The sequence below is a fragment of the Aulostomus chinensis genome, chromosome 11, assembly GCF_037954235.1.
Source record: "Aulostomus chinensis isolate RoL2024-O1b breed Wild chromosome 11, RoL_Achi_v1.0, whole genome shotgun sequence".
Lineage (NCBI taxonomy): Eukaryota > Metazoa > Chordata > Actinopteri > Syngnathiformes > Aulostomidae > Aulostomus > Aulostomus chinensis.
The window spans coordinates 13,624,081-13,637,578 of NC_141330.1; the positions used below are offsets into that span (position 1 = coordinate 13,624,081).

The window sequence follows — 13,498 nt, forward strand, 5'->3', positions numbered from 1 at the left end:
TCTTAGTTCATCGGTCCTGTCAGTCACTGCCCTGTTGCTATTGTTTCTCCCTCCTTCCCACTCCCCCTGTTCTCCCACCATTTTTTGAGCATTTTGTAGTTACATTTTTGTCGAATCCATCAGTTCCTGCCTGGCTCAGGTACCTGCCCTGACAACATCCTTCTGTGGCTCAGTGGTTTCATGCCAAACTTTGTATGAGAGTCAGTGCTGGTATTCAATAGGACTACAGTATGTTCAGTGAGTATGTGGACACCTTGGCACACTGTGTTATCCTGCTGGTCAAGCTTGTTTCCATCAAAGTACAGTGAACAAAGTTTAATAATTACAAATGCAGAGATCTGTTTTGGTTACCTTCAATGTTTGAAAAAAAATATTTTGACAGACAGAAGACAGTGCATATATAAATATATATATATATATATATACATATATATATAGTGCATATATATATATATATATATATATATATATATATATATATATATATATATATATATATATATATATGTCTTCATTTTAACCAAAACCTTTAAGATTAGGCAAATTTTGGCAAAAGGCTAAAGGAAATTGGTCTGTATAAATAGAGCAAAAGTGATTTGTTGAATAATTAAATTTTTCTTCGTATAATTTTTTTGGGGTGCTTTTTCTTTAACCGTACTGCTGATGTAGGTATAAAAAAATTGCTGATCCTGGAAATCAGATGTCACACGGTGAAATAGAATCACAAAAACTCAAAATAGAGTCCGTCCATTCCCAGTGTAACCACAGACATCGGCATTTTTCTGTTTTGATATTTCTTATGTTTCTTGGAGGTGGTGCTCACATTCTTGAAAGACACTCATAAAAGCCAACAGTCTGCATACCGCGTGGTTTCCACACTGCCAGCGTCAGCGCGACTCTGTAGTTCTCACCTCCGCCGCTGGAGGCCGCCATCGCGCTGTGTCGGCTGGGGTCTGGCTGCGGTGTCCCCTGGATTTGGTTTGAGGTGGGAGCCTCTCACATCGCTCTGCTCTGCGATACCAGGCGCCAAGTGTCGCAGTCCCTGCAGGCAGTGCGCCTCAGCAGCACCTCAACCTCCCACAATGCCCTTGGATACTGAGTAGCTGAGACTTTCACCCTGGAGACAAACTGGATTTTTGGCTTTTCTGACTGCTGTGTTTGCTCTCGTGCTTTGCTTGACACGAATGGGGAAGCTCCAAGGATAACAGAAGGTGCAGGATCTTGCTACTGCAGAGGACCTGCGCGCCGGTAGCCCGCTGCCGGAGGGGCTGCTGTCAGAGGACTCGCTGTCGCATCCACTATTTTGACCATCTCAACTGGCCCTGCATGGATGCATCATGGCTACGTTTGTTTGCAGAGTGCAGTTCTTAGATGACACCGATCCATTCAACAGCACTAATTTCCCGGAGCCCACCAGACCTCCTCTGTACACATTCAGGGAAGATATTCCACTGATAAATCAGATTGCTGGAGTTCACAGGCTGCTCAAAGCCCCGCAGAAGGTACGACGTCAACTTTTATGATCCAACTTGTTTGCTTTGGACATGCCTAGTGTTTCTAAACCTGGTGGACAACTTGCACCTTCAGATTTCCCAATTAATAATTAGCTGATGTGGTTGCTACCAACAAAAGCTAATGGCCCATTGAGAGAATGTCCTGAAGCAGTTTGTTGATGTGGGATGTTGATGGAGATTCAGAGCCTAAGAATTCATGTCGGTGTCAGCGTGACAGGGGTTGGAGCGAATGAGGATATTTGGTATGCGGAGGTGATCTTGGAGTTGAAGGCACCCATTCTGTGGCTGAGGAGGAGGCAGGCAGGCATCTGTTAATGTTTACCTCAGCCACAACATTAATCTCTTCACTTTACCCCCCCCCCCCCACCATGTCATTTAATCAGGGAGAGCTTTCAACAATTCTTAATTTTTTAATGAAGCCAGTGTAAGAAATAAATCAGAGGGAAAAAAAATTGAGTAAGATGCAGTACACATTATTTACTAGTACTGTTAGTGACAGGGAGATAAGGAACAGGAGCACTGCTGGTGTCCCTCAAACTACAAGTGCTCATTGAGGGAAGCAATTGAAATAAAACTGAAGAATTATGACAAAATTAGCCTTAAAAATCCAGGTCTCGAGTCTTGAATGACTCTATCCCATTGAAATTCTGACTCTTCACTATTCAAGCTGACTTTGTGTGCGTGGACCTGGACTTTTATACCATTTTTGGTCATAATTCTTCAGTTGAATTTTGAATATTTGCTGAATTTGATTGGGGTTTATTTGGCTCAAATTAGTACTGTGCGCTTCAGTCAAAAATGAGCTCCTTGGATGCTACCAAAGGAATCTCTTCTTACTTTATGTTTGAATAGACAGGCTTAAACCACTTCTGTTGTTAAGTTAATGAGGGATGGAGGCGGATAATTCCCCAACCAGACAGTACCAGATTTGACTTTCCAAAACATTTAATCTAGACTCTTAACCCATCCAGTTGGTCACAACACAATTTTCCATCATGTTTTATTTTAATATCTTGGGTCTCCATCACTGCAGTTTTTATTTATTCTTAAATATTTTTGAAATGATGAAACAGCACACATTGCTTTGGTTGAAAAATTTAGCCAACTCCAGATCTTAGCCAGCTCAAAATAACTGAATGTTTCTCTTTGGTGTAGTGAAATTACCCTATTTGAGTTTCCTAAAAAAGGTCAGTGCGGTACAAACGTGAAGCCCGTTTTCTATTTTCTTTCTTTTTTTAAGGGGCTTTATCTTTTGAGAAATGAGGTAGTCTGTTGTTGCTTTTAGATATCCAGGAGGCATCTGAGGTTGAGTTTTTCTGGGCATTCGTCTTGGTCGGGTCGAGAAAAGGCTCAAATTTGTGTCTTTCTCCTTGCTCTTAGATCAGTTTGAGTGAGTAGAGGTAGTAAGACATGTCACAGAGGCCTCAGGATGCTGTGGATCACCACAAACCTGGCTCTCGTACTGCAGCCCACTCAACCTGACCACCAGGACGGGATGGGAACATTTTCACCGTTTGAGAAGAGGAGAGGGAAGTGGGCAGAATTTAAAAAACACAAACAAAGACCTGATGTACTTTGCACAGGCGGCAGCTCTCAGTTTAGCCGTAGCATTGCTGGACCGCAAACTAGACAGTGGTAAGGTCTGCAGCGTCTGGTTAGTGAGCTCTGGTCACATGGGGCATTAGTGGTTAGCAATTACTTGAGGGAGCCACCATGGTGCTTTGCATAAAAAGAACACTCATGTGCATGACAGGACTGTCACCACATTTAAGGAACGAGCTCACAGATTCACACCCTCAAATATGCGACTTTGGTCTGAGCCTGTAAATACCTCTGACAGCAAACCTGTTGTCTTTGAGTTGTGTCTGTATGGATGTGCAGGTCAGCTGGATATAAATAGCTCACTGCTAACACATGGTGCTGAGGGAGTCAAAACAGCTAGCATATGCTGCCTCTGAGCTGCTCCTGTCAGTTTCAGTCTGCAGTCTCAAGAGTGGAGGGGAGGTGTTTGTGTGTGTGTGTGTATGTATGTTTGGTTCTGGTGCACTGAGTTGCACATGGATAGATAGATAGATAGATAGATGGATAGATAGATAGATAGATAGATACTTTATTTATCCCCAAGCGGAAATTCCATAGGATGGTACCTTGGCTAAACATCAGTTAGGGGTATTGTTTTTGACTCTTGTGTTCGGGGTTTATACTTCAGAAGGATTTAAAACATAGTTCCTGATTTAGCAACAACAGCTCCATGAGGACAGCAAAGACTGTTGTCAGGTTTTTCACCCTGCACTTGGAAAATGTTGTGATACCATTTATTATAGTGGGAGGTGGGACAAAGAAGCATCACTGCAAAACCTTCTGCTGTGACACGATACTGCCATTGATACTGGCATGGTTCTTTGTCTGTTGAGCAAAGGAGAAGAGATTTGAACATCATACCCCTACACGTTTATCAACAAAAACCCCCAAATTGTCTACCGATATTACTGTGCACCTTTACTCTGTTTGCCACAGATCCCCACCAAAATCACACCGTGGTCATTTCAACATGCCGTTTTCTTTAAAATGTGAATGTGAGACATGAATAATTCCTTTTGATGTACATCACAATTGGACAAAATAACAACAATTAGATGTTTTTTTTTCCCCCCAAATCTTTCCACCCCAATTCTCAGGTATTTTTCTTCTTCAGTTACAGATATCACGATGTTTCTTGTCCGTGGATTGTGTTGCAATATATCGATTGTATACCATCACAATTGGGGGCGCAAAGTGGTAGTATTTTAATGTACCGTGTAATTCACACCCCTCACTTACAGGTTTTTTGCAGTCGAAATTCTCACTGTTCTGTGAAATATGCTAGCGGTGATGGAGCTGTACTGGATGTTTTTCTGTACATCTTATAGACTAAAGGAACCTTTCTGGTACATGGACCGCATGACCATTCGCTACCTCACCCATCATAATGTACCATCAGTGATGACTAAGTGTTCATGCTGTTCATCATCAGCTGGCGGTATTCCAGATGTGCTCTTTAAGTCATCACAAATCAATAGATCCATAGTCTTTGATGTACCTTCCCCTCTGTTATGATGTGTATGTGTCATGGTGGCCTTGAGCTCTTGCGTCAGTTAGCAAAACATAATCCAAGTAAGGGAAAGTGTGGCCAAGTCTTGCAGAATGGACTCTCACTTTACCAATTTCAATCTAAGCCAGTTGTTTTTCTGCAATTTTTTTTTCTTTTGGAGGGGGGAGAAATTACAGTCCCATAATGAGAAGTTATGTTAAATGCTGTAAAATACAGGTTCCTCCTTCATGCCTGTCAGAGCTCCTTCAAATTCTTTTACACATTGTTATGCAGAGTTGAGGTTTTCCTCGTCTCTGCACTCTGGAGTGTTGTCTTAGCAGTGTTCTTTTTAGAAGAATGCAGCATCCAGCTCATCCTCAGCATGCTTGGGAGCAATTTAAGATTACTGTGGTTTCTCTTTCATATATCATGTGTTTTAATTTATTCAAATTCAATTGTCTTCACAAAAATACCACACATACTATTGTCAGATTTATCAAGCACGTTTTACTGCTCTTTTTACCTAAAATATGTCAGGCTGGCTAAAACGGGGTTTGCATATAAATATAGATAGATAAAAGTAAATAAAGTAAAATAAACAGTATTATTGCGTACTTTATTTTGAGTGATGTGCAAAATGCAGACGGCGTGCTATCTCAGATGTCTGTGAAATACAAACACGTTTGGAGTGAGATAGCAGTGTTAAATTGGAAATTGCATGGTGTTTATTTTTAGTTTTTCTTTGCCTTAACTGCCTCCCTGGTCAGTGGACCACAGTATGGCGGTTGAAGGGAGAGGCCTGGCCTCAGTGTGTGAGCAGAGCACTTGTGGTTACTTCTCTGGACTTGGCCATCACAGGGCCACCATGGGTTCAAATCCTGGGCGGGGGACAGCTAAGAAAGCCTTCACTACTGATAATCTGATACCACTGGATTATGGGTCATTTATGCACATCTCGATGGCCTTGTTGTATTTGCAAGACCTGGAGTCTGTAATCCAGGGTGATAATCGTGTGAGAACTTAGTTACACCAGCTGGAGGTGGATATGCTGGACAAGTAGATGGTGTCGTGAATAAAGGTGCTCCACTGTATGGCAGTATTCCAATTTAAAATATGACAAATTAAACACAATATCAACATTCGTGTGATGAAATAACAGCTTGGACATTAAAGATGTCTCTATATGGAAGACAAAGAAAAATCTTGAATAAATGAATGTGAAAACGAATGAAGATTCTTCTTCCATATAGATCAGAGGTAGAACAGAAGGGTTTGGTAAATGTGAAATTGTCAAAGATATGTTCTGGCCTTCGTAGTCACCAGATTCCAACCCGATTGAACTCCCGTGTCTCTGAAGAGATTGTAGGCCAACTGGTTGACCACAATCATCAAAATAAATGTGGGAGGTTTTTTTTTTGACAATGGTGTTTATCCGTCCAGTTTCTGAGATCTGTAGCATCTAAACCAAGATGAACTGAAGCTTTACTGCAGAGTGTGGTGGCCAAAGACCTTAGACTGTAAGACACTTCTCCCATCTCTGTTTGCCACATCTGTCTATCGTGTTGGAGATGTGTTGAAGTTTGCGTGCTATCCAGCTAGCCCCAGCCTGGCCCATCCTCAATTCCTCAAGAGCTCCTAGTGAGTCAGTGAAGCTTCAGTCCATTAGAAGATGAGAATGCCAAGAAAAAAAGGCCAACTTTATGAAGCAAACCGGGCCCTCTGACAGTGAGCTTTGGTACAGATTAAAGCAAAGAAGAAGAAAAAAATCATTTTTGCAGTGGCTGTGTTTTATGATGTGAAGAGCTCAGCGAAAATATAACAAACAGTTGTCAAAGTATGTTGCATAAAAGTCCTGCTGTCACATTTTATTATTGCCTTTTCTTTGTTCTTTTTGCTTTATAACTGCCGAAATTCAGATTGTGTGTCAGCAGTTGCTTATTGCCGTAAGAAAACTGTGAGACGTTCCTTCTTTTCTGGGAGTATAAACAAGTCTGACTGTTGGCCAACATAGATCTTTGTTGTATTCTACACTCTTGGTCTGCGAGTCAAAACCTTAAGTGGGGAAATGCATTTTTGGTTCCACAGTTGGCTAATTACTAGTTACAGATGTAACTCAGCCCAGTGTTTTGTCTATTTCAAGTTGTGATGCAGAGTGTAAAGCTTACAGAGAACAAACACTATTCTGCCTTATTATCAAGTCTCTGATGTACAGTAAAGAATAATAACAATAACAATATTGAACATACAGTTACATTTCACTTGTTCTGAGGGAAATATCATCTTTACAAAGCTTTAAAGCAAGTGTCAGGTCCTAGTTTAGCTGCCTGGGTAGCATTTTGACTGTTTTAATCCACTCTAACCACTGTTTGTGTGACTGCAGTAGACAGCAAAAAAAAAAATGACGGGCTTCTGTCACATTTCCTGCTTTTTACTAAATGGTAAACATACAGGCTGATGGATTAAAGTTCTCACCATCTATTTAATCTGATGCTTTACTCGTCTCGGATGTCCCCTCAAAATACCAGTCGTATAATTTGAATTCAAATCTCAGATTTATTCAAACAAGCTCCTACCGGTATTTTGTTCCACTTCTCAAGTCTAACATAGCCCTTAAATGAAATAGAGCCACAATACAAACTGAATGGCTGAAAAGGGTCATGACAACTATAATGGCTTTCACAGCCTTTTTCCTTCATGTTGGGAGGACAATAAAATAGTTTTATCCTGAAAATAACTGTTCCAATTAAAAAAAAACTTTTTTTTTAACATGTTGTGGTCTTAAAAATCTGCTGGGTGCATTTTTTAGATGTGTTAATTGTGTTAGTTTACCTATAAAGGTCGTGAGGTACTCTCAATAAGAGCTGAAATAGTTAGTGTTTGGTATATTTGTAGACTGTTTGGTGTGTTAGCGACTGTTGAAGGACTCATGCAGTGCAGTTCTCACTTTGGAAGACAGGCCTTTCCTTCCTTCATTGGTGTTTATTTTCCCATCCTCTGCTTCACTGTTGGAGCTGCTGTCCTGCAGGGCTGACTGACTCTCAATATAAATAGGTTAATATCTCCAATTTAGAGGTCACCCAAGCAGATGAACAGGCGCGTTCGTTCCTCAACACTTTGGCCACAGTCAGGTGATCATTACCATTCAAGATCTGACAAATCATCCTGTGTGACGATAGTTTATCAGAGAGGGAGTGATAAGAGTCCCTGTGTGGGCCAAGCTGGTCCAGTTTTGCACGACTTCCATGTAACCTTGTTTAGCTTGTCATTGTAAAGTGCTGACAGGCCTTGATAAAAGGACTATGTGATGTACTGCAGGCTGGACATGCATCTGAAATTCATTGTGCATATGGCCATCGATCCATGCTAGGTCAGTTTTATTTACATAGTCCATGATTAGAAATTTGCCAAGAAAGAGGACAGACTATTGATAGACATACAGTAACAGGGAAAAGTGATGACACACCATTCACACATACAGAGAGAAAATAGACACGCAAGACTAGGACATCATTCATTCTTCTGGAGAATGACATCTAAAAATGGCACCAACATCAAGAGAGAGAGGTTTGGATGCTCATCTGCTTATGAGGCTACAGTGGTAAAGACATGTCATGGTTATATGATATTTCCTGCCACTCTCTGACCTTGATTCTAGGAAAAGGCAGGAGCTTCGTATTCCAAGATTTGTGGGCTTAGGGTAACACAGAAGACTGATGATTGAAGGTAAAGTTAAGATGAGCATGACCGCTTAGGAATCATCAAAAGCTTTTGGACAAGATTTCATATGGAAGGGGAGGTCTATCAAAGAAAAAAAATTGAGAAATCAGGCAGTAGACGAGACTCACTGCAGCATGGCCAATGACTAGCATCGTTTTTTTAACTATGCACATGCAAGAAAGTTGGTGACATCCAGTTTTTTTTATAGCATCAGACTAGGCCAATACATTAGCGCACTGATAATAGCATTAGCCTTTAAAGGCACATATAGCAGTGGGTCAACTACATGGCAACTGAAATTAATTTGAGGTTGTGTATGATTTGGCAAAAGAGGTCAAATGGATGGGGAGAAAACCAGAGGGCCAAGCAGTGAGCCTTGAGGAATGCCATATTTGGATATCAGAAAATCTTAATAAAAAGAAAACAAAACCATATATTTTTCCCCAACATAGTAAACATTGGTATTTGGATGCAAAAGCTAGCACCTGCTGCTAAAATAATTGGATCATAATTTATGTAAAGTTTAAATCTTGAGGGCAGTTGTCACGGTCATTTGCCGTCTGTGACCACACCATTTTTTTTATATTAAACTATGAAATTGGTCATTGTTGTGATTTAACAAGGAGCTGAGATCCTTCAAAAATCACCCTAGTTGAACCCGACCATGCTGATGGGTGGGTCTGATTGGAATGGAGCAGTATTTGGTTCAGCGGGCTTTCAAATGTCCTCCCTGCATTAACTGACCACCACCATCACTTTTATTTCACTTACGTTTTTCATTATTGAAAAAAGTCAAGTGTAAATAGTATCTTCATCGTGCTAAATACACGTCTTTGTTTTCTCTCCTGTTTAGCCTGATGACTGTGCCCTTCAGTTATCCCATAATGGAAGCTATCTAGACTTGGAGTCCACTCTGGCAGAGCAGAAAGATGAACTGGAAGGATTTCAGGACGAAGGAGGGTAAGATAACAGTCACCTTTGTCTTTGCATGTTTCTCTCTCAAAACAATGCTTCATATCTTCTTAAACAATGCTTCATATCTTCTTAAACAGTTGCTCATATATTACTTTTATTTCAAAATGTGCAGGTGGGATTTAGGAGCAGCTCGGATCTAAAACATGAGGGCTAGCCTCTGCTTACCGGATGGCTAATGCTTATGAAACTCTTTTCCCACTAGCCAAGAAAACTTGTAACATGCCAAAAAATCTGCTAACATCTGATTTTTGTCTAAAATGGGAATTGTTACAATCAGCATTCACTCCCAGGTGAAATGATCCTTCATCATCTGCACGGTTTTTCTTTGATTGCTCTTTCACATTTCAGATGTGCAGTTAGAAGTCAACCCTAGCTCTGGCTCTGTTCAACACTGATGTGAACACAAAACCTGAGTGAATGTGGTAATTTGTCACCACCTCCATACATCAAGCAGTTAGGCTCCACTATCAATAGTGCACTATATACCACGGAGGCAACCAAAGATTGCCACTTCTACTGGTAACTTCTTGAACTTTTTGTCACCTCAGCCACAAATTCTGCATTCATTCAGCCCTCTGGCATTGTTTAGTTGGAGTTGAGTTTGAAAAACAAATAGGAGCAGAAGCTAAAATATTAAAAAAGCTAACCACATAAACAATGCCGCCAGAACATCTCCAAAAACAAAAACTAAAAACCCAAACAAACACAAAGGCAAGTCCTTGTGTTTTCGCTATGGGAAAGAGAGAGGTTTTTTTTTTCAATAAGTTTCAGCCATTTTTAAGAAACCGTATATGTGCTGTGGAGAAGGAGTACCTACTTACTTACGTACTTAAACCAGAATCTGAAGTTTCCTTTGCATCTGATTTTTTTAATTAGCTCTTATAAACAAGAAACACTAATGTAGTATTCAAGTCATTGAACAGTCTCAGTTATAATGAAAAGATTATAAAAGGTAATAAAATCGACCATGAAGATGCGCACCCATACAGTCCTCGCTGTATTTGTTTGCCTAATTTGACACAATTACAGAGATGTAATCATTAGGATATTCAGTTCCAGGTGAATTGGTGACATAATCTCTTTTCCGGGGATCAGCTCTCATACACAAAAGCTCATTTCAAAAGGTGGTTGGGTCTGTTAAAAAGCTGCAGGGACCGTCTACACTCTTAAGGGACTCTCAGTTTCAGAAGTCTTTCAGCACTTGGAGATTGAATATCAGTAGTACTCTTTTCAACAACTCCTCTGTGAATCTCTCACCAAATACATAAACAGTCTCTTGGAATCAGGTTATGTCATTTTGTCTTTGGACAAGTTAGTGGAACCTGTTCCTAAATAACTATTATATTTAATTAAAAAATCATATGTGTGATGTTTATGTAGTTGATCACAGCGACAGTGCACTCTTCTTTAACAGACAAGATGTTTCAGAGTTTCCATGGCATTTGTCCATCCATGTCTCTTAAAATATCTGGCCTCTTTGGACTGGTGACAGCAATGATGTCATCTAAACCACTTATGAGGTGTAGACACATTTCATGAGTAATCACCCACATCGCAATCGAAAGTTACTTTCTCATTACAAGTGACCCCACAGTTGTAGCCCCTCCAGCCTCCCCTATATGGCAGCTTCTAATTAAGCAGTGTTGTTTTCCCTGCGATAGCTACGTAAATAGGCTTTGTCTTGACGTAACTCTCAGACCTGGATTAAGGTTTAAAATTGTGTTAGGTTCATTTCTTCTTTTTGGCCGGATACTTCATTGACTCCATATGTTCTTTTCTTTTTTTTTTTTGAATGTACAGCGAAGCGCGTTGATACATCATGCATGTGCCGCCCACTTTAGATGATCACAAACCCAAAGGCTGGCATGAGAGTTACTGGTCGGCTGGACCACAAACATGTATGGATTTATTTGTCTAAGTTGGAATTCATAAGCTGCTCGGTGTTTCTATTGGATGTTGCGAGCGCTGTCCTTTCCCAGTTCCATCTGAAATTGTTAGGTGCTTATGGGAGGCTATTGAGAGCTGTGAGGTTAAAGTGGTCCACTTCTTCTCTCGTCACAGATTCAGTCTGCCAGGGCCTGGGTTTTGCCAGCTGGCATGAGCTGGTATAGATGTGTGTCATTAAACCCACACAGTGTTGTCTGAGGAGGTTGGGGGGTGAGGGTGGTTAGCCAATTAGTCTGTAAAAATAGGGCAGTTCTGCTTGCTGGCTTTTATGGTGATGGTATGCTCAGAATACTCCTCCCACTGTTCGGTGTTGTTGATTTGATCATGTACTTAACACATCTGATGAGGCATTTCGCCTTTATTTTCTGTTTTTTTTTTTTTTTTACTTTTAACTCTCCAAAAATCATAAAATCTGTCAAACCTTTAACCTACCGAAAATATTTCTGTCTTTGATTTCACGAGAGGGTGTAAAATTAACTCCATTTAACGAGCAAAACATTCCCATCGTTGCCTCTCCATATCACGGAAAAGTCACCATACTTCCTGCGCTCTTCTGATCATTCAGTCCATCTGTCATTGATATTAATGACAGGTGACATTCCTGAGGTGCCTGAGTCATACCTAGTGTCTTTACTATCAGATTAAAGCAGGGCTCTCTGCTGCAGAGGCAGGAGATATCCATATCACGGGAGCTTAAGGACCATAATCACTTCCACACCGTGTTATGAAGCTCAGCTATAGGAGATTGTGACTCATAAATCCCCTGTCGATTGTCTGATACAGTCTCACTTCAAGTTCTAAACTGACCATAGAGCGCAGACACGCGCTCAGACACATCTGTACAGTTTTAGCTTGTCTCTGTAACATCAGTCCCTGAATATATTTGGGGATTACATGGATTCAAGATCGGTGTCAATTATTCAGGGGGACTTGTGGAGTTTGGTGCAATAGCATTTTTGCTTAGATATGTGAACATGACGCTCACAGTTGATGTGAGATGCTGTGTTGAGTGATATAAGTGATTCAGTATGTCATAAATGTAGCTCTAGCACAGAAGATGACTGTTTGTAGCGTTTCACTGCCCTGCTACGTATAAAGCACGTCTGAAAGCAGACAGTTTTGTGCTGAATGTGCCCTTCTTGCTTTATTGAGTGTTCTTGATGTGTTCGGCAAGCAGTTACAAGTCGAGCGTATTAAAAATCCAAAGTTTTTGAGGCAGCTCTTCAGAGTTTCTCATCACATCCTTTCATCTCTCTCAGGACAGCTCTGTTTTCATTATTTTTCATTTTTTTCTGACCCACTTGGACATGGTTTCATTGAGCCTCGGTGCACACAAGATTTTCATTTGGAGGAAAAGGGAGAAAAAAAGAGAGAGAACATTTGAAAAGAAGCAGTGGACTTGTCAAACATAGACCAGCTTCAACTTCAAGGAGGGAAATAAAACACCAGTTGTCCGCTCTGTGTTTGCAGAGCCATTTAAGGGTAATATTAACCGAGCAGCGCGGTGATTGTGTACAGTACTGTCTGTTTGTACAAATGTGCATGTCTGAATGTGAGACTCGTCGATGGTTAGTGACCCAGCCATTTTACATCCTCGGCATCCTGCGGCTCTCTGGACGGATGCAGGAGTCTTGCAAGCAGACTTGTTGGCCAAGAAGTGCTGAGTCAGTAGACCTCTGTGGGACTTACTTGTCTGGCATTAATTGGTCTTCAAGAGGAAGTAGTGGCTTTACCGTATTTCAACTATGTGTGTTCGCTTTCTGTGGGTCCACATTTCGTGTTGTTTTATAAACAGGGCCAGTAATGCTCCTATAAATAAAGCCAGAGAGCTTGGCAGGCATCCCCTGGTCTAGTTGTTGTTGCTCTTGGTATTAGAGTCAAGACTGACTTTTGCTCTACAACAGAGCAGTGACAGGAGAATGTAGGAAATAACGTGCAGCGTATAATCAGTCGGTTATAACTAGTTTCTCAGTTCCTTGCTGTTAATACCATTCTAACCACAAAGTTATGATGAACTCAGTTTTATTGCTTTAAGATAGAGATTGTTTTTTTTTTTTTTTTGCAAAACCATTTTCCCCATCAAGACATTAAGGAAAAACACGAGGGAAGACAAAAGTAAGAAGTAAGTGCTTGGAGTAAATATCAAGTATTCTTTTCATGAGATTACCACTGAAAAGCATCAATATTATCAAAGATGCTAAATCTCAAGTCTTTGGCCTCAAATCCAAATTAGGTTTCAAGGTTTTGAGAGTCACAGCCACCCCCCCCCCCCCCA

The 13,498-nt window shown here is 40.7% G+C and overlaps 1 protein-coding gene across 4 annotated transcripts in view; it reads left to right on the plus strand.

The window, feature by feature from the left end:
- The first annotated feature begins 1,029 nt into the window (after positions 1-1,029).
- The window catches only part of fhod3b (formin homology 2 domain containing 3b), a 90,381-nt gene continuing 77,912 nt past the window's right edge, over positions 1,030-13,498 (plus strand). For all 4 annotated transcript variants that reach the window (XM_086218674.1, XM_086218675.1, XM_086218676.1 and 1 more), the window contains exons 1-2: positions 1,030-1,502; positions 9,155-9,261. In XM_086218674.1, the coding sequence (XP_086074800.1) occupies positions 1,338-1,502; positions 9,155-9,261 (272 nt within the window). In that variant the 5' untranslated portion in view covers positions 1,030-1,337. The remainder of the gene's footprint in view (positions 1,503-9,154; positions 9,262-13,498) is intronic.